This window comes from Triturus cristatus, chromosome 12 (genome assembly GCF_964204655.1).
Source record: "Triturus cristatus chromosome 12, aTriCri1.1, whole genome shotgun sequence".
Taxonomy (NCBI): Eukaryota; Metazoa; Chordata; class Amphibia; order Caudata; family Salamandridae; genus Triturus; species Triturus cristatus.
This window is the reverse complement of record NC_140595.1, coordinates 577,976,282-578,002,390: the sequence shown is the minus strand read 5'-3', so window position 1 is coordinate 578,002,390 and position 26,109 is coordinate 577,976,282. Positions and strand designations below refer to the sequence as shown.

The window sequence follows — 26,109 nt, the reverse complement described above, 5'->3', positions numbered from 1 at the left end:
CTCAGACATGAAATAGTCATATTGAAATCACTCTTCATCCTGTTCCAAAAGGAACAGTCAAGCCTAAACTGCCAGGTCAGGCTCCCTCTGAACAGGAACACAAGCAACCAAAGTCTGCTTTTGGCTCTTTGGGCCTCTTCGGTTGGGTGTAGCTTTAGCCTTGTGGCATAGTGAGCACAGGACAAGGCATCTAGGCATCTCTCTCACTCACAGGCATTACACTGAGATACACAAAACAATGATGGGCCACATCCCAGTCCATTGTACCCGTTTGACCTCACCACTGGCTCTCAAGGTGTTACAAAGGTAATAGTGGTGGTCCTGACCCATCTTTGCCGGACGAGATTCAGGTAGCCCCTTAGCTCAATGAATGACTGCTGAAGGCATGCTCACTGTAGTCAGTCATGAAGCAACTCCAGATGATGTAACTAGACCTGAAAGGTTTTTCCAATTCATTGGACCTGCCCTTGGTATCAACTCTTTGACCATTAACCTTTCTTACCTACTTCATAAGTTATCAATAAAAAGGGAGCAAATAATTTGCAAATTCTCATACATTCACGAATTCATAAATGACAGACAGGTTACGTCCGAATAGGCACACACAAATCTCTATAACTTATATATTTTGTATTGCACATATACTTACACATTAGAAAGACAAATCATTTTCATTCCACATTCAATCAAATGATTTATATTTCATGCCCATCATGTTTGAAACATCCCTACCAATTACAATTCTTGTCACGCAATAGTTCATCATATTCGTATCCAATTGTAATAACTATATCCAATACAATTGCTATCGGTGTAGTTAAAAAAAACTCTGAGTTTTTCACAATTCAAATCAAAATGATAATCCAATTCTGATTTAGGTCACAGCCAGATCTTTTACACTGGAGCCACTGACAGAATTTGTAGACCTGAGCCAACATGTGTTGCGTGGCTTTTTGCGCCTTCTTCAGGCTTCTTGTATATGTAACTATTTAATATGGTACACCATATTGAGGTGACATACCCCGACAGTCATCTTATCCTATGTAGCATACCATCATATCTGATGTAATCTGTGCCAGTACAGTATTGAAATAAGATCTAAAATCCACTTTAAGATTAAGATTGGCTGGAAATTCATGAACCAATTCAAGCCTTCCACTTCTGATGTACACCTCCAGATGATGGCTCTCTTTTTCCTATCCTGTGGGATTTCCATCAACAAGCCAAAGTCCCATCTGACACCCACACAAAGAATTCCCTTCATAGGGTGGATCAGTGGAGTTCAAGATTTTTCCGTCCCCTGATGTTCTGGGATCGTTCCTGGGGGACAGTTCTGAGGCTTTCGGACTCTTGGCTTTGTAAATCCTAGTTGGTTCCAAGTGCTTGATGGCATTTTCATGCATTGGCATATGCAATTATATTGCCACTCTAGATTCGCATTTGTATTTTGCACTATTACCTAAAAGAAAGTCAAACCTTTAGAAAGCACCATATCACCCATATAACCATCTGAATGTGTTAAATTTAATTGCTTAACCACTTTTGTTATGCTCTGTCTCCTCCTTTGTTCCTGTCATCTTTTCTTGTTCGTCATGGTCATTTTCTTTTGTTTGTTTTCCTTTGAAGCAGATAAAACTTATAACTGATACATTTTTGTGCTGCAGTCCAGTTTAATTCTACTTGACTGTTAAATACTGCAGGCATACTCTACAACAAAGAAGTCATTCATACATGTCACATAAAAATATGTTGCTGAAAGCTGCAATGGTTTCAAGTAGGCTAAAGGATCCAGTTTAAGGCTTTATACTAAGCTCACAAAGCCAGTCTTTTACAACGCCTGGCTCAAGCTGTTGTAATAACTCTCAACAAACCAGTTAGTGGGCAGTTAGCACTTACTGGTTTGCAAACATGGTCTAGAATATTGGGCCAGTGATCTTATTGTTCATTTTGGTTAACAGCTTGTCCTGCATAGCCAACCAACCAACCACCACCAGCATTTACTGAGATACATCACAGTTTATATGCTAAACTCTGCATTGAGTGAAAAAGAAACGTTTTTATGTATGTTGCAGAGGTAAACATGGAGTTGCTAAATGGTTTTGATATAAAGAAAGAAAAACAAATCTCCAAAATATGGGCTTGTGTACTTTGTATAGGAAATGCGACCATTCTTCCAGAGCTCTAAAATATGTGGTAGTTATAGTTCCCAAGTCTCCTTTTTGAGAAGGATTCTTTGTAAATAGAAACATATATCACATTACACTTGAAAGTGCTTAAAATAAAGCAACATTTTGGCATGTGAGTAGTAAATAGTCAGGCCTGTTTTTTTAGTGCATTAGAACTTTTTACACTTAACATTTCATTTAGGTTAATTATTTATTCATGCTGTTCGTATCTGTAATTTATTTCTTAGTCTCCTTGTGTATATAAAGTAATTGTTCATGCAACACAAACTATGGGCCTCATTACGATGTTGGTGGGACTGACACCGACATGCTGTCGGTCCCACTGACATCTATATCCACAGACAGGTTGCTGCATTACCATGCGGTTGATTGCATTGCTCCAGGGACTGACCGACAGCTTCTGACGGGCTCAAGAAGGCGTGCCTTCTTAGGTACCGCCATGGGGATTACGATCCACATTTCCGCCACCCATTTCATGTCGGTTCTTCTGACGTGAAAAGGCTGGTGGAAAGGCTTTTTTGGGGCCCGCTAGCAGGGCCCCTGTGCCCTCCGCTATAGGCCCTGGGGGGGGGGGGTGTAACTGTGGTGTCCCTCTAAACATCCCTGCATCGTGTGGTAGGCACCGCATGGTGCCTGCCACAGGGTGCAGGGATGTTTAAAAACATGCCTTTTTGCTTTGCGGCTTGTGCTGCACAAGCCTCAATGCAAAGAGGCATGTTTCAGACTGCCTCCACGGCAGTTGGATCCTAATTTGGTAGTCAAACCGCTGACTACCTGTTGGCCGGTCCCTTTACTGCAACAATACTGGTCAGAAGCTCATGCGAACGGCATCATAATCGGGTCCTGTATCTTAAATTCAGCAATTGTGCAAGCTTTGAAAAAGCAGAATGTAAGAAATTGGGTTTTTAAGTCGGGGGTGGGGGAGGGGAGGTAAGTGCCTTCCCAAAATGAAAAGTGGGTAAAATGTTATATACAAAATGACACCAACACAACAAAAACCTAATAGGGGAATCGAAGATATGAATTTACTTTTTTTTAAACGTATAAATAGCATAAAGAAGCCCAAAGTACCGATGATATTTAATGGTCGCAATGGAACAGGACATCGGCTTAATTTAACGATGACCTCAGTGGAGCGCAGGTCACATACACGACCAAGGTGTGTCCTGGTCAAATATTTTACATTCTGACTTTGGTCTTATAAGTTCCAATCCACCACATGAGTACAGTTCTAAAGCCCAACAGGACCTTAGGAGAGGCACTTAAAGACTGACTTACAGGGTTGCAGGCAGAGTCCAGTCCAGGTCGAGTTGCCATTGATCAGCTGGGTAGTTGTGGAAAAGGCCTCCTGGAGATTGTTGTATCACTGTAGTTTGAACAGGAAGTCTTCCTTGTCCTGGACAAAAGAGGGAGAGCAGATCCAGTCTGCTACACATTGTCAGGTCTCAGGCCATAGGTGCAGTCGTCTACTGATCTTTTACAGGTCCAGAAGTGTTCTGAAGTGGGTGCCTGGAGGAGCCCCATTTATTCCTAGCATATGCTAATGGTTGAGATTGACCTCTGGAGAGACCCTAACCAATGGAGTAAATGTTTCCTGGGCTAACCTTACCTACTTTGGGCATTTTCGAGAAGGACGAAGACTTCAGTCACAATAAACTTAGGCTCTGTGTGGGGAAAGTGTACTATGGTAATCCTAGTGTCTTCCCACGTCTATCACTAAAATCCAGTTTTACGCAGTCCCTGTACCCTCAACAAACTCGGAGGCAGATGACTAGTAAAAGCAAGGCTGAGATTTCAGCAGTCAGGCAGTGGATACACATAAAGTGTTTTGACATTCTGTTTCCCTCCTTTGAAGACCATGCCAGGTGTTATGTGTACAACCCCAGCAGAACTGTCCAGCAGGATTCGACATTCAAGCAGGATTTGACACTCTTAGGTCAAATAGCTCCACACCATTGATCACTCAATGATTTTATGGTTTGTTCAAAAAGCATGAGCTCCTATAAAATTAATTGTGTTCAATTTAAATATAAGACGATTAGGCTAACATATGTCTTCTACTATAGCCGTTGAATGTGTTTTTTGTCTTTTGATAATTGAACTCTAAAATGCCACCATCCAAATACAGTACCCTGATATAAACTAAGGAGTGGTAATTCTACAGTATTCCCCCTTTACCTTGTGGTCACATCAAAATGAATGCTGCTGTGGGATTATATTCTGGCAGCCCCGTTAGTTTAGTTCCTTGTGGCAGCTGGAGAGAGTATGACAGAGCTCAGGTACTTATAGAACTGACTTTGTGTAAATCCGAAAGAGTTTGTAGATTTAAGAACGATTTAATGTGCTATCCCTGCCAGACATCTCTCAAGTTTGAGCATTTCGTATCCCAACTACGAAAACCCTGCAGGCGGGTCGTATACGCCAACCATTGTCTTTCCACAGCAGGGTTTTTTATGTCTGTTTTCCGTCTCATGTGATCAGTCGCAATGCCGCACCCCAGCAGAGGGAAGTAACTTCAGTGACCATGGTGCCATATTCAATATAACCTCCACTCTGCTACGGTTATTGTGTATCCCAGTACCCTACATGTTTCTGCCTGCTTGTACTGACCTTGTGTAAATATCTCTAAAAATTCTGTACGTAGATATTTGGTGCGCGGGTAGCAGCAGTCTGACTGCAGCAGGATTATGACAGCTGGTTCAGACAAAAACCATCAAGTTAAAGTATAATAGACATTACATCGAAGTAGAGTTTAATCTAAGGCGTGATCACTTTCTGGCCTTTGAATCGAATGACACATCGTCTACTTTCAATTTGGACTATTATGATTTTTAGAGTTTAAATAGAACACATAATATGCACCGCAGCAAAGCAACGCCACAAGATGGGAGAACGGTTACCTATCCTGCACTTGCAAATTGTTGTGCGTTTTTCAGGGTGTGAGTTAGTTTAGCACAGTTTAACATTTTTCACTCTCTTCATTTATCTAGGGCGACCACTCCAAAAAATGCTGTGTTTGCAGGGAGTATGCAGCTTTTAGCAGGGGTGAAGCTGTGTACTGGAAGGACCATAACTAACCACCCCCATTATGAAGACAAAGGACTGCGAGAGAGGACAAAACAGGTAAGCTTAATTTAATACTTCTAAAAGAGTCCTTAATAAACATGGATAAGTTATAGATCCTGTTTTTCAAAGATGTCTTTGGTTTTCCAAACTAATATCACCCTGCTTATACTCCATCTCATGACCAGCAATGGATAACAAAGGCTTCATCAGAAACTCCAAGATGGGTGACATCCTAAAATGTAATTCACGTCATCTCATTGAAGAAGACAGACAAATTATGTTCCTATCATCCAAAACATTGATAGAGTAGACCTTTTATATCCGATTAAAGGTGAAGAGATTTTATTGGCCTAAAAGGATTTGTCCGGGACTATATTAGAGTGATCAGATAAAATATCAAATACCACTCGAGATATTGTCAAATGAGAACAGTTTCTTTCTACACTTCCACCTTCTATGACAGTCAAAGGATGAATCATAAAATGTGAATTTTCAAATTGGTCTTCCGTCTCCTTCCTCACACATATTATGCTCAGCCTCTACAGTACACAGGTTTACAATAAACGATGATCTCCTGCTACAAGAGAAGCATAGGAAAGACTGGAAAATGTACCCCTGTTATCCCACCCCTCCAGTAATATGACACAAATAATCGACATCACTAGGCATGACCAGTAATAACATGCCAACAGTAGACATAATGAGCACCAAGCAAGTGCCCTTGTTAGACACTGCAAAAAATTAAGCTGCTGGAGATGTAAATACCCACATGCAAATCTAGCGCCTATGTTTGCATAGAGTGCAACAATTACAGAACTGGTGATTGAGGATGCAGAGAGGATATGTTCAACAACATCCCATGATATTTGTTTATCAAAGTCAGCAGTCCTACTCAATGGTGACTGAGTTTGCTCTCCAGGCAACACATTCTAAAAAGGGTGGATCATTCAAATCCTAATAATCGAAAAAATATATTACTTAGTAATTCATTACTTAAGAATTGGAAGTTCTCAACTGCTCTTAAGAATAGAATCCTGGAACTAGCCCTTACTCCACAAGTTTCATTCTAATATGCAAGGTGAGGCACACATTTTTCAGCAAATATCTGATAACTTTTTGCCTTGTATGGCTAAATGCCAACTGCCCAACCACAGCATTTAGTAGATCGGTATCAGACGAAATAAGAATAAAAGTAGCAAGAACTTTTACAGTACTAATATTGTACTATTACTTTGAACGTTTTTGCCCTGAACACCAACAAAACAGTAGATTAAAATGTATGTGAATAATTACAATATCTATAATCTAGATCATAAACAAATTGTTCTTGCTCCTGATACAAATATTGTGATCTGCAGAAATCGCATTTTATTTACTATACCTTTGATGTGGCAATATTCTATATAGTGTTACCAAATATACTGTTTATTAACCACTTGGTTTGTCTAAAAAAAAAAAAATTCTTAATGAGCAAGGAATTTTTGAACATGGATGTGCCTCGCAAAGGCAAGCAGAACACCTCCATATGCGAAATTTCAGGTAGCATAGATATCTTTACTCCTCCCTTTCAGTGCCAAAAGATGTCGTCTTCCACTCTATCCCGTAGAACTTGCAGCGATTTTTGGAAATGTACTGCAGATGATTTGCTTCCCCCTTTAAATTGAGCGGTGAAACACCAATTCGGCACTAATTCATGTAATTTATCTTGGTCTTTCCTGTTCTCAGTTTGTGGGTATCACTTAGCTAATTGTGGGACCTAGGTGTTTGAAGACCTCTGTTGCATGTTGGTACTGCACATGCATTCAGCTGTTGAATGTAGTATATTCCCTTCCCTGCACATACAGTTCCTTTTTTAAACCCATCAATGTGGATCGGAATTTGTGGAGAAAAATATTAGCTGGTTTTTGGTTCCTTTTATGGTCTTTTTCTGGCTGTTTTCTTCCTTTCCATCCCCTCTCCTAGTTTATTCTGCAACTCTGTATTTAAGGTATAGACATTGTGCTATTGGCCATATGCAGCTGCTGAGCCTTCTAATTTCTTTATCTCAACATTACACACCTCCACTTTGGGTGCTACCATCACAATGCAGTTCCTCCAGAGCTCTCCAACTTTCACAAAGAGCAGGGCTGCTCCAGTTGTAAAGGGGCCTTGGATTTTATTACCAGGAAGAACTAACCAGAAGTAATTACATGATCTCTGTCCTTGTGCCACTAAGGTCCAAGGCATTACTGTCAAGGACCCTCCCACCTGGTTGTGGAGGTTGCCCTCGCTGTCCCTTCATAAGTGATGGACGTAACTCAGGGGAAGGTAAAAGCACCTGGTTGCTAAACTATCAACTGCCTCATTCTGCCTCTTGCTGGATGATTTGTTCCAGCTGAACCCTCTTTTCACATTCTGTGGAAAGAGCATGAAACATGGAAACAGCATAAAGCGCCCCGCAGCAGAAGATTCTTTGAGATCAAGAGTCACTGCTCTAGGGACTCCTTTTCACTGTCTTGATAACCTAACCCCTATGCTGGGAGTGGGTGACCCCAGCCACCATTGCACTGCAGAGTTGAGTTAGTTTCTCCCTCTAGAGTTCTTTGCTGCAGGCCTTTTGCACCAAGTGATCTTAATCATCTTCCTCCTAGGGCGTGTGACTGGGTGCCATAGTTTCTTGCTGCTTTGGTGACTCCAGAGGATTGCATCGGGGAGTCTATCCCAGGTCCAGAGACTTGCATCAGGGAGTTTATCCCAGGTCCTCATAGGTGGCCTCAGTCACGGTCCCAAATAGCATAGTCCCCTCTCCCTTGCATTTATACTGGGCTTTCACATGGAGTATGTGTCTGTTAAGCAGGAGAATGCCACCCTGCACTAAGAATTGAGCCTCAGTAGAGTAAAAAGCAAATAATTCAAGACTGCCCAGTGGTCGGACACTCCCCGTGTCCTCTCCAAAGCCCGCAAGGTACAAAAAGAAGAGGAAGCACCAGTATACTTTGGCCCCTGCTGAATCAGTTCAGCACCTCACAACTATGCTCCAGTCCTATTAGATGGATGGTTTGTGCACACTTCTCAGCACCTGTTGCCTTTTGGTGCCACTGATCACAGATTCCAAAAACATATATGAAACTATATGAAAAACACTGGAAACTATGTAGTCTACTTCCTCGAGGAGCATGACTAGGCATAGCAGTTGTGCTTTTAGATGTCTGGCCCAATAATAGCAGTCCCTTCTTAAGAGGTGTAGGCTCCATTGTAAACAGGTCAGATTAATCTGACCCTTTGGACCAAGAGTAGCTAGAAGAGATTTGTTCGTCAGACTTCTTCCTGGATCTTGGAGTATGAAGTTGAATGCCAAAGAGGCACCCAGTGAACCTTCTGAGCAAAGTACCAGTGCAGCTCCTGCTGTCTCTTTGAAGGTCTGTCTTCCCTGATACAGACCTGCAGAACCTGGTACACATCCCTAGGCCTTTTTCATTTCATTATTTTAAGCGGCACAGCTGACTCTAACGAAGGCACTGGCGAGTATCTTGGCTGCTCCTGCTGGTCTTTCAGGGGGTGAAAGATTTTTCTGTGAAACCATGTACTAGGCCCTCACCATGCAAGAGTATTTCACTTGTCAGATCCTGGCACTAACCAGGAGAATGGAATCATTAACCACAAGGACCTGCACCTGGTCATGCCCTACCATGCGTAATGGCGTTTGTGGTGTTGTCCTTTGTGACCTCAACACTGCTATCAGGAACAAGTAAATTTATGTTGTGGTGGCTATAACAGCTTCCCAACAAAGACCAGCCAAGTCAAGTCCTCAGGCACTCCCTTAGAAATGGGTTTTCTGGATGGATAGGGTATGCACCGAAGCCAGGCAGAATCCACCTCTCTAGTCAGGATAAGGGGATTACACATCTAAAACAACCCCTGCTTGGTACGAGCAGTCAGGCTTATCTCAGAGGCAGTGTGTAAAGTATTTGCATATAACAAACCGTAATACAGTGAAAACACTACAAAAAGACACCACACCACTTTTAGAAAAATATCCAGTATTTATCTGTGTAAAACAAGACCCAAAGCGATAAAAATTCCTATATACAGTGATCCAAATATCAATATAGCAAAATTAGACTTGATATATAGTTCCTTGAAGTCATTAGCTCCATCCGGGGCTATCACAACGTTGTGTGCAAACAAATCCAACATTTTGGCCCACTGTAGCTTCGTGGGCCAGCAACGGTGTCGGGGTGACCTGTAAAACAGTACCTTTGAAGATATCAGGGCGTCGGACCTTGCGGTGAGCTCTGGAGGATCGGCATCTGCAGGCGTGGTTTCCTGTAGTCGGTGCAGGAGTCGTTGGGCTCTTGAAGTCACACTCGTTGCAGGTCGAGCTCCTTGAGTCTGAAGTCAGGAGGGCCAGTAGGCATCAGGGGTGCGGTGTAAAGTGGAGGGGTGCGGTGTGCAGCGCCCGCAGGTTGCGGTGCAGGCAGCGGCGTCGATGAGACCAGGGCTGCGGTGCGACATGGGGCAATGCAGCGTGTGGGGGTCGCAGTGCAGACAGCGAAGTCTGTTGACGAACTGAAGTCGCTGGCTTTGGTGGGCCAAGGCTGCAGTGTAGAACGGGGCAGTGCGTCATGTAAATTACGAACGGTGTCCCCAAACCATGGTGCAAGCAGTGGCGTCGATGTCTGCTTGGAGCGTCGTCATCGGTGAGACCAGGGCTGCGGTGGGAAGTGGGACGGTTCTCCTTGTTCTCCACGAGCGGTGTCTACAGGTCACGGTGCAGGCAGCAGTATCAGTGACAGCATTGCAGTGGTGTCGAGGATACCAGGGCAGCGGTGTGAAGCGAGGTGGTGCAAAGTGCGGTGCCCACCGGTCACGGTGCAAGCAGCGGCTCAGTGGCGAAGCAGACGGCGCCGTCGGTGAGACCAGGGTTGCCGTGCGAAGTGTGGTGGTGCCTTCAGGTCACTGGAGCCGCGTCATTGACGGCGTCTAGTTACCTTTTCTCCTCTGTGGCAGCTGAAACATCCAGTTCTGGAATGCGCTACCCAGAAGAAGTTGAAGTCTTTGATTTCCCTAAGACTTCCACCAGGAGGCAAGCTCTACATCAAGCCCTTGGAGATACTTAGGATGTAGAAAGCACAGTCCAGTCCTTTCCCTGCCCAAGACAGAAGCAGCAACTGCAGGCCAACCCAGCAAAGCACACCACAAATTGGTAGTCTCTCCTCACAGCTCTTCTTCCTGGCAGGTTCCTTGGTCCAACAGTAATCTAAAGTTCTGGGGTCAGTGCTCAAATATTTGTACTACATTTTCCTTTGAAGTTGGTACAAACAAAGTTCCTCTGGCACACACAAATCAGTTCAGCCTGGTTCACCACAGGAGGTGGAGACAGCTTTGTGAGAGGCAGCCACAGTCCATTCAAGTGCAAGCCACAACTCCTCCCACTACTCTAAATGCAGCCAGATCGATTCAGCCTGGCTATGAGTCACCCAGGAAAGGCAGAGCACCCTCAGCCCCCCTCCTTGTGTCTGTCTAGTGTGAATGCACATCCCCTGCTCCTGTCACTCTAAACCCAGACAGGGAATACACAAAAGGCAGAGGCACACAGGATGGTTAGACATAAAAATATTCACTTTCTAAAAGTGGTATTTTCAAACACAATATAAAAATCATCTTCACTAAAAGATGTGTTCTTAACACCTGAGTTCAGGCATGCTAAACTACATTTTTTTATCAGCTCCCACTGTCAAGCTACCTTGGTAAAGTGTTACCAAACAGCTCCCATGTTAACCTATGGGAGAGAGAGCCTTTCAACAGTGAAAACGAAATACACAGTATTTCACTATTAGAACGTGCAAAAATACACAACTACATGTCCTACCTTTTAAATACACTGCACCCTGCCCATGGGGCTACCTTGGGCCTACCTTATTATTATTAGTTGTTTAACCAGATTTTATTGATTTTCAGAATGTTCACATCACTTATCCTACACATTGGTGTCCGCTATGCATTCTTATCTTCATGCAGGCTGGCTCTTTTAACAGTAACTCTGAACTATCCCTTTCCTCCCCCTCACCCCCTTGAGTTGCACTCGCTCTTACTAGTCCTCTATACAGGTAGTGTTCATGCGTCTCGGGCTACCTTTGGCCTATCTTAGGGGTGACTTAGATGGAAGGGAAGGGCAGGGCCTGGCAAGTGGGTGCACTTGCCAGATCGACATGGCAGTAAAAACTGCACGCAGACACTGCAGTGGCAGGTCTGAGACATCTTGAAAAGCTACTTGTGTGGGTGGCAAAACCAGTGCTGCAGGCCCACTAGTAGCATTTGATTCACTGGCCCTGGGCACTGACAGTGCACTGTACTAGGGATTTAGTAGTAAATCAAATAAGCCAATTATGGAAACACCAATCCATAACCACAATTTACATGGAGGGCATCTGCACTTTAGCACTGAATAGCAGTGGTAAAGTGCCCAGAGTCCTAAAACCAACAAAAACAAGTTCAAAAACAGGAGGCCTAAAAGAAAAATGTCTGGGGGTGGAACCAGTTGAAAAAAGCCAAGTCTAACACACTCTAACAAGACCTTTCTCAGGCATGCAATTTCCAAATAACTTGACATCCCTGCTGCCTTAAAGGAGAAAGCTTCCCTGAAGGGCAAAGCAATAACCTCCCTCAGTAATAAAGAGGCAAAATGCCTGGAGAGGCATAGAAAGATGATGATCCAGTTAAAGGTCCATTCCTGCGGCATGCCACCTACAGTCTCCATCTTCGACATGAATTTAACCACTATACCTCATTTATCCAAGACCACGCCAAAGAAAAATACCCATTCTGGTACCGTTTCTCCAAGGACGCTACCAGAGCAGAAAATACTGATGCCCAGGGACCTCATTTATGTAGGCGCCAGAACCATAAACACCAGTTTAGTAATGTGGTATTCATTATGGCTCAAATTCTTGGACATCAAGTCAGGGGCCGAGAAGAAAGTATTCAACCTCTCCTTTGATGGGAAGAACCTTTTGGGCCGCAAGATGGACAAAGTAATTCCAGCAGTACAAAATGGGCATGATCACAGCCAAAATCCTCACTATTAGCCTTTTGGTACCAGCCAGATATCCTCTTCTTTCCAGCCAGCGAGCGCCTTCCACTCATTCAAGGTTTCTTTTAATCCCATGATTTGGCCCTCCTCTTTTTCAGGCAGATGAAGAGGAAATGCTTCCTATGCAAGTAAAAGCCCACTACCTCAACTGGCACCAAGAAATCACTGTAACTTCTTTGTGGACCATCCACCCTCTGCAACAGCTCAGGATGCCACTCTGCAATACCTACCGTACCCAGATTACCACAGACACAGGGTGTTCTCAATAAGTAAGAAGAGCTACACTCTAAAGCTTCCACAACCTTGTCTATCCATGCAACCTTGATGCTCTCCTTAAAGGCAATGAAAACATTCCAGACCTCAGAAAGGCACTACTCCTAATTATTTGATTATACAGAAAAAGTCTCCATCCTGGTGTTTTATGATCTAAACCAGTTACTCTCCTTACAGAACTTAAAAATGCTGAACTTGGCTGCTGTACTGGGGGCTATGAAGAGCAATGACTGGATGTGCTTGGTGCACTTTTAGTGTGCTTCCTTTTATGTGCACGAACTGAAGGAACACAGGAAGTACCCCCCCTCTATAATTTGGGGGAAAACAACAGTTAAAAGTACAGGACTCTACTGTTTGATCTAAGTAATACCCCTTGGGTCTTCAACAGGATCCAGGCTTCAGTGGTAGCTTTTCGGCATCATGAATAGATGCACTGCTATGCATAGCTAGAAATCTGGCTCATTTTTGATTGTTTCCCTGGAAGAGTGCAAAGTCTGCTGTTTCTCAAAGAACACTCCAAAATCTCCAGTGGTTCCTTCCAGCAAGATTCCAGAGAGATGGATGTAAAGTCTGTTTCTCATCACCTGGCTGAAACAGGCATGAAGGTGGATACCCATGCATAACAGCCGACTACAACAGGTTGGGGAATCCTTTTCCATGGCCAGCAAAGCAGTCAAGAGACATCTGACAGGCTTGGTGCCTTTGCTTCCACCGATATAGTGCCCAGCCACCACCTTGGACTTAATTTTTGTTCTCACCAGTCTTTTTGGTTCAGAAGCATCCTGCGAATTCTAGCTACTTTTATGAAAGGTGAACTTTTTAATTGCCATTATTTATGCATATATGTATATGGTATTTCTTTAGGCTGAACCTACTCAGAAGGCAATGGAGTGCTGTTCATCGTCAAAGACAAGGATAATACGCCAATAAGCAGAGGACATACAAAACGTACACCCCTATGTACCTTGGAATCATTTTCAGCTTTTAACAGGGAGTAAGTGGTTACTCCAATCCACCCTTTTTTCCCTTTCCAAAGGTGCTTTTGATGTTATGTTTAAAAAAAATAAATCTTTTGCAAGCACGCCTGACACTTAATGCCCAAGTGTTTTCCTGCTGTTATACTGCTGGATAAATAATGCATATCCTTTTTATCTCCTTGGTGAAAAAAAATCAACAAGCATGAACAAGTATTTCTTTTGCTGAAATTTCAAATTTTGAATTTGCTTGGTACAACCTTTCTCTAAATATTTTTCAAACAAAAGTAGCACTGTATTTGAGGCAGTAAAACGTCTGCTTATTTAGAACACAGTAAAAAATTCACATGTGATAACTGAAATTTGCGACTTCAGGGTTAAAGAAGTGTAGTTCGGTCCAGAGAAAGCCCTCCATAACGTAGAATGGTCTAGCTGAAATGTGGCATCAGCAGGATTTAGTGTTGCCTGAATCATTTACTGGAAATCTTCATTGTTCTGAATCTGGATCCCCCTCCATACAGTCCTAAATATGTGAGGGTGAGTCTCACTTTTGAGATGGGCACATTTAAAGAAAATTGTACTAAGGATGATTCTTTCTTTTTTTTCTTGTTTTACTAATGTTTCCATGGCTATGCCTAGGCTGTCTTGTTTTAATTGATTATTTTTTCTCGATTTCAGTGGTGTTGTATCAGTGTTTTCCAAACCATTTGACATTGGGGCATATCTGTGTTTATTCAGCTGCCTATCCCCCAAAATAGACACACACATCTGTTTTTTTTCTAGTACTTAACAAAACATGTTTTTTTTGCAGTGATTGTTCTAAATCACTTATTTAATTTAAAGGAGAAGTAACACAGAGTATATAGTGTCTTCCCCTTGGCAACTTGTCTAATGGACTTCTCACGCTCTCTCTGTTAGGACGTTTTTCGGGCCTAGTAATGATTTACAAAGTAAGAGTGCTATATTCAAATATTTTAATAAACAAATTCCTGGGCACCCTTACTGAATATTATGGCATTGTAGGGTGGTCAATCGTGCCAACCGCATAGTACCTTTTGAAGCCTTTAACATCTTGAATTGCACCAGATTAATTTGTAGCCCTGCATGCAAAGGCAACTGCAACTTGATGCTTTAAGCATGGTTGCTACTTTTCTTCTGTGCTCTTTGCCTGAGTACATTAAGGCGGTGCTGCTTTTGTGTGAACATTCATAGCTGCCAGGTGTCCCAGTGGCAAATGTCTCACTTTAAATCTGTCCTAACCTTTTAACAGACATCACATTGTATTCTGGGACTTGAAATTCTGCCATTAACATTGTAGATAGGGGCTCAAACATCTCAACATCAAAGTTCAGTTGAATAAAAAAAGATTAGCTGAGGGTCTCACACATAACAATGGGACACCTTGTAGGTATGACATTTGTTGGTATGTGGAAAGACTTGTGTCATGTTTTCATCACTATCCCATGTGCATGATGAAGTCACTTTTCTCTCAGGTGCTTGTCACTACACCTTGCATTGAATGGTTAAAGCCTGTGGTGTTTGGCCATTGATTTTCTATCAATTCTGAATTGTTAGAAAAGGGGCTGCTGTATCTAATGGTTTTAAACATATTGTGTCTGTGGGTAATAGTGTATAAAATATTTAGATCATACTTAAAACATGCTTCTAAGCCCTGCACCTTTAATTCACACACACAAATGGGCAAACATAAAGGAAGAAGAAACAATATTTTAGTGACAACAAAACACAAGCAGACTAATCTTAGACCTGTTCTTCTTGCTGCTACCTTGTATTGCAAAGTTACATTGTGCTTTCGCCCCTTCAAGAAGAAATACAAATGACTTATTCTCTCTCATTTTCCTTTGCTTGAATGACATTTTAGTTGGTGGTTGTGCAGATGTTTATCAGTGTTTGTATGTTTACACTGATGAGGACTTTAGCCCTTTCAGTGGGGTTTAATCTAATATTTTAGGTTTAAATGTAAAACAGGATAGCCTAGAAAGATCCTCTCTATTTCGCTCCTAATGTCTAGTAATACCAAGCGTGAACTGATGACAGCAGAACCATTCTTCTGGGAGAAAGTGGTGGGATTGAAGAGTACAACAAGCAATATCCAGATTTAGAGTAATGAAGATTACCGGTAAGTAATTCAGGCATTACCTCCTCATTGTCTGCTCCTAGTTACAGTCCTAACTACATGAGGACATACCAAGCCAAAATATCCTCTGCTGACCACCCTCAAGCAAAATTAAGATGCCACACCAAAATTATGCTACAAACTTTTATGACAAAATTAAAAGAAGATTCCAACTAGGCATGTACATTGGTTGCAGGTATGGCACCTTCTGAAAATGATTCTGTACCTAGTGGGCATTCCTCCAAACGTTTATGCTAGACAAAATTGATGGGAGTATCTCAGGTGGTTGATCTACAAATCTCGAACATTGGAATGCTCTTTGCTTTTGCCTGTGAGGTTGCTGTCCCTCTGATGGAGCTACCTAGGATTCCCACGAGAACAAAGAGATTTGCTGCCTTACATACTTTTGAAGTGGCCTTTTCACCCCCCAAATAATAGATTTGGAAGCTTAATAGTAGAATTGGAATCTTAACTTCCTGTCCCAAAGGTTAAAAAAAATAAAGCACAGAAAAAACAAAGACTCCCTACGAGCTAGATAAATCAAAAAGGCCCACCTTACTTTTAAGATATGTCAGCCTCATAATCTCTTCCTGAGAGGTTGGGTCCTTAAATAGCAGGTAGAATTTACTGAAAATTAGAACAGATCTTAGGATAAAACCCCAGGCCAGGTTTTAAATATACTTTGTTCGGTATGGTTCAATAGGTATTAAAGATCCGTATTCCCTTGAACGCCAAGCCATTGTTATTAGCAGTAAAAAGTATACTGTGACCGAGAGAAAATGAAAGGCCACTAAATCTAAGGGTTCAAAAAGGTGACCTTTTAGGCTTCAAGGTTCCCATACTGGAACTGGGGAGTGAAGAATTGGTTTATACTGCTTGAAGCTGCAAAGGAGCTGACCAACTAATTTTTCGAATTCTTCTAAAGCCTGACCATGCAATCTTACTGATTTAATGGTTGCCTGTTGAACTTTGAGAGATGATACTGACATATCTTTTGAAAATTCTTGCCCTAAGAACTGTAGGCTTTTGAAAGAATCACAAGAAACTGAATTGACCCCTTTTTTGGAGCACAACTGAGAAAAATCTCTTTACTGCCCTATTATAAGTGGATAAAGTAGAGTGTCTACAGCTCATTTGTATACGTTTCGCTACTTCTTTGGAACAATAAGTTCATTGAATATCTGACTGCTCAACCTCCAAACGCTTTGGCGGAGTCTGGGCGTAGCTGCTTAAGAAAGGTCTGACCACAGTAACAGGCTTGGGAATAATGGAAAGTGAATGGGAGGACCTAATGGCAAACTGTTTACCAAGGAAATCAATGGCTTCCTTGGCCAAAATGTGGCAGGTATCATGGCACAGGCCTTCTCATGCTGAATCTTATCCTGCTACATCTTCCTCAGCAAATTCATATAGGAGCCCTGTGGGCCCCCTATCTCCCAGGGCATCTATCCCCCCTGCCGTTGGGCATGTTGCTTTGGTGCAAAAATTGCCGAAGTAGATCAGTTGTAATTGATCTGGATGGAGTGGAAAACCTGACTGGGAGGGGGAATCTCTGCTCACACTGTCTGTTAGGGAAATCTCCGACTGCGCTAGCTAACATGCCTTCAAGGGCACCAGATTAGATTCTGTCCAAAACCCTTGGCATATTCTACCCCTGGACAATCTTCTACTTAGCAAGCTACTTGGTTGTCTGAACAAGCTAATACTGTAAGGCATGCCAGGAGAGGATGAAATGCTCTGAGACCCTGGAAAACTGCAAAGAACTCTCTCCAGTTCAATGAATGATTTGCCTCCATTTTTGATGACGGACCCTGAACCACAGAGTCCTCTGGGGTGGCCCCAATCCCTTTTTACTAGCTTCTGGTTCAAGTCTTCAGAAGAGGTGGGTCCAGCAACATTCCTTTCATCGGGTACAAGTCTACTAACCGCTGCAACAGTTGCCTTCTGTTGTTATGAGAGACTGGAAATAGAAATTCCAGATTCATAGATACCACATCCCAATGAGACAGTAGATAGTAAACAAGTGGTTTGAGGTCAACAGGAAACCACAGATGTCATGGCTCACATGAATCCCTTAATCTGGATCCACTCTTTTGATAGAGCCCTCGTTTTGGCTTACAGAGGTATGAAATTGAAGGCTGGCCATTCATCCCAGTAGAAGAAACAATCTAACCAGATCTGTTTGTAACTTGGCTCTAATGAATACTCGATCCTGTGCCAAAACCACAGTTTTTTTCCCAATTTAGTCGGAATCCTAAGTTCTGCAGAGTGTAGCATACTACGGATGCATTCTTCCGTGCCTTAAAAAAAGGCGAAGAGACTAACCAGTCATCCAAATAAGGGAACAACTGAATCCACTATATTTGTAAGAAAGCAGATAATAGAGGCAATATCTTTGTGAAGACTCCTGGGGCTGAAGACAATACAAAAGGTAGGACTTTGAACTGATATTGGTTATTGCCCACTGGAAATTGGAGTCATTTCGGTGATGATTGATGTATTGACACATAAAGATAGGTGTCTTGCAAGTCTAGAGTTGCCATACAATTCCATGGACTGATGAGAGGTATGTATGTTTGTAGATTTACCATAATTGAATCTTACTTCTGGACAATAGTTTAGTCCCTTCAGGTTCAGAACTGGTCTCGTCTCACCTGATATCTTCATTACGCCAAAACTAATCAAACACCTTTTTCCTGTTAAAGATGGGGTACTCAAATAATTTAGCAAACACAAGAAGATGATGGACGGAGCGCTGAAACTTTTCAGACACTCACCCCCAGTCATAGATATGGGTTGAATTCATCATCGTTCTTTAGCTCACTTCGCCACCCCAGTTCAGACCCATTTATATGCAAATCAGTCTTGACCCTGTACCTCATGGGAATATTCCAGCCTGAACTGCCAAGCCAGGCTTCCCTGGACCGGAAACAAGCATCCTGGGACCGGTTTCGAGGTAACGCCCATCAGCCAGGCTAGCTTGAATCCAGTGGCAAAGTGAGCAAGGGACCCACATCTGGGCATACCCTGCCAACTTGGGGCGAACAAAGCAAACACAAGGAGATGATGGACGGAGCACTGAAACTTTTTGGACACTCACCCTCAGTCACAGATCTAGGTTGAATCCATCATCGTTCTTTAGATCACTTCACCACCCCAGTTCAGACCCAGCTATATGCAAATCAGTCTTTACCCTGTGCCTTATGGGAACAGTCCAGCCCGAACTGCCAAGCCAGGTCTTCCCTGGATCGGAAGATCGGATACATTTTTAGATTCTGTGGTCCCTAAAACGGGGTAGGTAGACTGGTATAAGAAGTACTTTACTGGTGACTCAAACAATCCACATTGGTATCCCAACATTGTCTAGAGACTAATTCGTTTTTGTATTGTATTCTGATACAAAATTATCTGAAATACAATACAATATGTACATTTTGTTTGGCTGTGGTCATATGCCATGATAATACTAATTTCTTATACCTCAAAAAGTATGATAGACCTTAAGAGATGTGAACATGATTTTAAAAAGTGTTGGAAGAATGCAGAGCAATGTGATAGAATTAGCATACAGGAGTGAGAAAGATGTGGAACCTGCGTATGAGGACGAACTTGCTATCGCTTTTGGCCATTTAAAAAAAAATCTGCAACCCAGTGAAGAATATGACACTGAACTGATATATGAACATTTGTTCAAACTCAAGATCCCAAGTAGATCCCAATTATAAGAAAAGAAAATTAAATCCTGGATTATAACATATCAGAAACAGATGATAAAGAAGCTAAGGAAAAGTTACTGATGGGTAATGGAATCAGCTAGATTCAATTGATTCTTTGGAATACTCCATAGATCTTTGGTCAAGGAAGCTTCTCAACTATTGCATTTACAGCCAAGGCATGGAAACAGGGATTTTCCATAGAGGCATGAAAGGCTTACTAATTTCAGTGATTCACAGAGAAAGCTAGGATCCACAAATGTGTGGTAATTACAGGGCAGCATCTCTTTAAATGTAAACCTTAAAATACTGTCAAATTGATGCAATTACATGCATGGTGATCCTTGAAGGTTAGCAAGAGTTATCTAACAATATTGATTGGCCATTCAAAGGTGCCACAGATTACGTAATGTATTTAAGCAAAAAACAAAGTGATAGAATGAATGCTTGATTTAATCAGAGCACTAGGGATCACTCAGACTACATTCCAATCTTTATTCATTCATTGTGCCTCTTTTAACAATATATGCAAATTATATGCAAATTATTCTCGGTCCTGCTCCTATAAGAACACTCAAGCCTAAATCACAAAGTGAGTTGCCTTCATGATGAGTAATAAGGTTTTGGTAACACCTTTCTCTCCGCTGATTGGGAAATCTTGAATTCCTGGGTTATTCAAGTAAGGAAAAGGTGGGAGAACACTTGCCGGTGCCACCAAAAAGTGTGTATGGCTTGTTGTGATGAGCCCTAGTTCTCTGGGTCTTTCTGTGTCTGGCTCTTCTCTAGTCTGTGCAACAAGTCTCCACACACTCTCAGCCAGAGCCCCTTCTTAACTAAAACTCTAAGGCCAATTGGAATCTTGTTATTAACTTGGGTACATAAATCCTAAATGACAAGTGCAAAGTTCCAATCCTGGTAGTTATGTTAAATTGTTATTTCTCAAGTTGATGGTAAGTGCTATTGTGTTTTACCTTCTAATTCCGGAGTTAAGAATGTTTAACCATTATGTCATCTTATGCTGAACAGTCCCTTCACCCCTTTGGAGCCTGTGTGCACATTTGGATTTTTTCACCTCAGCTAAAATCTACTTTTGACACCGTAACATTGGCTGTTGGGTCACATTCTCGGTTTTTAGAGTTAATTTGGCACCAGTACTGGTAACATCATAGGCGACCGAGCCATCTCGCATTAGAACTGTCCGTCCTTTAGCCCTTTATTAAGTCATTACACTTCAGAAACAAAGTTGAACTAATGAAGGCCCAGAGTTCGACCTCAGATAAGTAGGGCCCGAGTTTTACAGCTATACATTATAATATGTTTCAGCTTAGACTTATTTAAATGAAAATTGAAGAAGCACACTCTTTTGGTCTTAACAGTGGGTTTTCAATTTGTTTGCAGGTCTATCAGATCTATGCTAAAAGATCCCCTGAAGAAGTCCATGCCATTCTCCAATCTTTTGGCACAGACTATGCGATACTAGAAGACAGCATATGTTACGAGAGAAGACACAGCAGAGGTTGCCGTTTAAGAGATCTACTGGATATTGCCAATGGCCATGTGAGTTCTAATTCATGCCAAATAAAGGTGATCATTCTGGTTCAGAAGTAAAATTCAGGGGTCTGTCATTGTGCTGCCTGTAGCGTGCCACAGAGGCCTTCGGGTGTGAAAGGCCGCTGCTCCCGGTTATAGGTGTCTTTTACTACCCCACCGGGGACAGGTTGCTTATTGTGTTCACTTCTTTTACGGCCTATAATACCCTTGTTACCTGTATAAAATCATTTTATATTTGTAAGAACACAACCCTGTATTAAAATAATATTTTTGTAATCTGCAGATTTTATGATGAAGTATAGTTTGGTGTAAATTATAAATATGAAGAGCAAACTGTAAGTAGAAAAGTTTCTGATAGCTACTTCTTTCTAACCCCAGATTCCTCAACTTTAGAATATCCACAGGTTGTAGACTCGGTCTGGAGAACTTCAACAACAGTGCTCCCATTCATTGGCAGGTTGTGTTGTGTGGTTCCATACCTCCCTAGAGGTGGTGAAGTGAAGCGACATATAAGTGCCACCTCTGTGCAATGATGTTGGTTCCCTTCTGTCCTAGCCTTCCAACAGGGATCCAGAGCTGTGCTTCCAATTTTGTTGATCTTATGATAATTTCCAAAACTATTGAACAGTGTCCATGGTAGAAGCACAGTGCTCTAAGCCAAGAGCCCTATCTCAATCGCCGTCTCAAGGCTGCTCCTGTGAGCTGTCCACTTCTTGCTTGTCTTCACGTAAGTCAAAGTCCAAATGCATACATAAAAAGATTAAGCGGGACCCAACCCCATACTGACATTCTAGCTTAAAGGAGAATCCGCAAGGGTGTCAAGTTGAAAATAGCATCCTTCGAAATCTTTGGTCTCAGAACAGATTCCTCAGCAGGTCTTAGCCTGCCCTAAGCTTCCAGGGATGTTGTCAAACCTGCAATCATGGAGGACATGCAGCACATTTTTCACAGAGCTGCTGGGACCCCCAGTTGGTTTATCTTACCTCGATGCCATTTGACTCCTTGGGACCCATTTCCAGGCCTGTTCTGACTGTAGTACAGACTTCTCCACTGGCTCCAAAATCCATATCAGTTGTCATCAAACCAGTGCCAATAAAGACTCCTCCGGCATCAAGAGAAGAGCTGGTGCCCATGTTGTACCCTGAACCGATCTTGGTCCAAGCTCTACCGATTTGCGCTATGAAGTCACAAAAGGGCAACTGGTTGATATACCTCCTGACCAAATGCCTCTATTGCACTGCAGCTGTCTGTAGAGGCTGAATTCTTTGTTTTTTGGCTTAGATTCTGACCTAAACAAGAAACGCATAAGATCTCTCAAGATACTAATCATGATGAGTAGAGAGATGGGCTACTCCCTTCCCCCTGCCACCCCGCTCACTGGAGTGATGAAGCAAAATATTGTATCTTCATAATGCCAGTGGGATCAGCACCTCCCAGAGCTTCAATTACCCCATGGGCCTCTAGTGAAAGAAAGTGCCTCATTTGCAGTGGTGGTCCGGAGGGCAGCTGAGGTGCTAGAGCTACAGTTGCTCTCCAGTGACGCAAAATATACATTTTGACAAACTCTCAAACCATGGCAATTGTCATCTGAGCCCTTGTTACTATTTAATGATGCCCTCACTGGGGATTTGATGGCTATGTGGTCCAGGCCTTGTTCCGATTCACCAGTCAGCTGGCCAGCAGCTCATCGACATAGACCTGTGCATTGATCTGCAGTTCCTAACCAATCACCCTACACGAGAACCTCATTGTGTAGATTTCCTCTAGCAATGTCAAACCTCGTTTCCTCCCAGCAATCCTTCCGATAGGGAATCTAACAGGGTTGTATGACACTACCACGCTTTCTTTTACCACGCGTTCTTTAACAACGCAGCTGTAACAACTAATGTGTCTAAATCACGCATTCCAGTTACAGCGCAAGTCGTTACAACGACTTACCTTGGAGGGGCGCTGGACTTTGGAATGCACAAGTTACTTACTTGTGTAACGATATATCTGTAAGAGACATTAGTTAGTGATAGATTCCTTACCTTAAAATATCCCCAGGCGTCAGACTGGATCCGGAAACTTTTTCGTCAGCAGTACCCCTGCGCGTCGGTAGGCGTTGTCGGTAGGCTCCGCGTACGTTGCTGGCGTCGTAGTCGCTGAGATGACATTGCTGGAGCTACTTAGACGCGCGCACACGCGCTGACGTCCGCTCTGTACACGACTTTCCATGCCAGGAGCGCAGAGCCATGCAGGATACTGACCACTGGTGCATTGAAACTAGGGCACTGAAGGGGATGACCTTAACCCTAGAAATCAGTTCGCAGAACGGGGAGGATGGGTGGGGCGGTAAGGAATCTATCACTAACTAATCAATCAATCAATCAATCAAACAACATTTGTAGAGCGCACTACATACCTGTGAGGGTCTCAAGGCGCAGGGGGGGGGGCTACTGATCGAACATCCAGGTCTTGAGTAGCCTCCTGAAGGTCAGCAGGTCTTGGGTCTGTCGTAGGTTCAGTGAGAGGGTGTTCTAGGTCTTGGCGGCAAGGTGATGGAAGGACCTCCCGCCGGTGGTTGTTCTTCGGCTGCGTGGGACGGTGGCGAGTGCGAGGTCGGCGGAGCGGAGCTGGCGGTTTGGGGTGTAGAAGGAAAGTAGTGTGTTGAGGTAGGCTGGGCCGGTCTTGTGGAGTGCCTTGTGTGCGTGGGTGAGGAGCTTGAAGGTGATCCTCTTGTTGACGGGCAGCCAGTGCAGGTTTCTCAGGTGGGGGATGATGTGGCCGTGGCGTGGTACATCGAGGATCAGTCGCGCCGAGGCGTTTTGGATGCGTTGCAGTCGTTTGATGAGCTTGGTCGGGGCTCCCGCATAGAAGGCGTTTCCGTAGTCGAGTCTACTGCTGACGAGGGCCTGGGTGACTGTTCTTCTTGGATCTGTCGGGATCCACCTGTAGATCTTGCGGAACATGCGGAGGGTGTTGAAGCAGGAGGAGGAGATGGCATTGACTTGCTTGGTCATGGAGAGCGTTGAGTTGAGGATGATTCCCAGGTTGCGTGCGTGGTCGGCGGGTGTCGTGGCTGTCCCCAGTGCCGGCGGCCACCAGGAGTTGTCCCAGGCTGAAGTGTTGGAGCCGAGGATGAGGTTCTCCGTTTTGTCCGAGTTCAGCTTCAGTCAGCTGGTCTTCATCCAGTCGGCGACGGCCTTCATTCCTTCGTGGAGGTTTGGCTTTGGCGGTGATGGGGTCCTTGGTGAGGGAGAGGATCAGTTGAGTGTCGTCGGCATAGGAGATTATGTTGAGGCCGTGCTGTCGAGCGACGTGTGCGAGCAGGGCCATGTAAATGTTGAACAGTGTCGGGCTGAGGGTGGAACCCTGAGGTACGCCGCAGATGATCTCGGAGGCTTCGGATCGGAATGGGGGGAGGCGGATGCTCTGGGTTCTGCCGGAGAAGAAGGAGGTGGTCCATTCCAGGGCTTTGTCTCGGATCGCTACTGCGTGTAGGCGTGCGTGTAGTGTGTGGTGGCAGACGGTGTCGAAGGCGGCGGAGAAGTCTAGGAGGATGAGGGCTGCGGTCTCACCGTTGTCCAGCAGTATCCTGATGTCGTCGGTGGCGGCGATGAGGGTGGTTTCGGTGCTGTGGTTGCTGCGGAACCCTGACTGGGAAGGGTCCAGGATTCTGTTTTCTTCGAGGTATCGGGTTAGCTTTCTGTTGACGATCTTCTCGATGTCTAATGTCTCTTACAGATATATCGTTACACAAGTAAGTAACTTGTTCATCGGAAAGAAACACGTTAGTTAGATTCCTTACCTTAGAATAGATACCCCAGCAACACCAACCCCGGTGGTGGGTCTGCGAACAAAGATCACACCAGAAAGTCACGGAGAACAGATCGGCCAAAGAAGCCGTCTCTCGGGACTTGACTGTCAAGGCAATAATGCTTAGTAAAAGTGTGCAGCAAGGCCCACATGGCTGCCTGACAGATGTCTTGCAGGGGGACACCACGTCCCAATGCAGTAGTAGCTGCTGTCACCCTGGTAGAATGGGCGCGCAACCCCACCGGAGGTTCCCTTTTAGCCAGAGAATAACAGGCTTTGATACACAAGACGACCCAGCGGGAGATAGTCCTCTTGTGTACAGCCCGGCCTTTCTTGGTGCCCACGTAGCCAACAAAGAGCTGGTCATCCACCCGGAACTGTTGTGTGCGATTTAAGTAAAATGAAAGCGCACGTTTTTGGTCTAGACGGTGGAGCCTCTCTTCCTCTGTAAGGGTGCGGAGGCGTAAAGAAAGTGGGCAAGGTTATAGTTTGCCCAATGTGAAAAGCAGTGACAACTTTTGGCAAGAAGGAAGGACGAGTGCGAAGCACAACCTTGTCCGGATGGACAGACCGAAAAGGAGGCTTACAGGAAAGAGCCTGGAGCTCACTCATGCGCCTAACGGAGGTGATGGCAACCAGGAAAGCAGTCTTCAAAGTCAACAAATGAAGAGGACAGTTGTGAAGCGGCTCGAAAGGAGTGCACATCAAAAAAGTAAGTACCAGATTCAAGTCCCACTGCGGCATCCCAAACGGAATAGGAGGGAAAAGGGGACTTGAAAAGAGAGGGCTGAGAAAGTCCGAGATTGCAGAAAGGTAGGCCTTGATAGTGCCCAGAGCAGAGCCTGGCCAGGCCAAAGAAAGAAGGAGCAAAAGAACCTCTGGAAGAGTGACAGAAAGGGGGATCCACAGCCTTTGCTGTGCACCATGCCACAAATTTGTTCCACCTGCAGGCGTATACCGATTTAGTGGAGGTACACCTGGCTGCCAGAATGACATCACAGACTTCAGGAGGCAAGTCAAACAGAATTAACTGTCGCCGCTCCACGCATGTAGGTGGAGGCTGGAAAGGTTCGGGTGGAGGCCCGTCCCCTGCTGCTGCGACAGAAGATCCTCCCGAAGAGGCAGTCAGATCAGGGGATCCATGCTCATACTGAGTAGCTTGGGATATCAAACTCTTCCAGCCCAGTCCGGGGCCACAAGAATGACTTGTGGCCCGGTCGCGCCTGATCTTCTACAGCACTCTGGGTAGAAGTGGTATAGGCGGAAAGGCGTACAATAGACCGCAGCGCCACTCGTGCCGAAAAGTGTCGCTGAGCGAGTGCGGTCTTGGAAATTCCAA

The 26,109-nt window shown here is 43.9% G+C and overlaps 1 protein-coding gene across 3 annotated transcripts in view; it reads left to right on the top strand.

Moving 5' to 3' along the window:
- The window catches only part of DPY19L3 (dpy-19 like C-mannosyltransferase 3), a 428,279-nt gene that overhangs the window by 363,482 nt on the left and 38,688 nt on the right, over positions 1-26,109 (top strand). For all 3 annotated transcript variants that reach the window (XM_085637855.1, XM_085637856.1, XM_085637857.1), the window contains 2 exons: positions 5,177-5,309; positions 20,820-20,978. In XM_085637855.1, the coding sequence (XP_085493981.1) occupies positions 5,177-5,309; positions 20,820-20,978 (292 nt within the window). The remainder of the gene's footprint in view (positions 1-5,176; positions 5,310-20,819; positions 20,979-26,109) is intronic.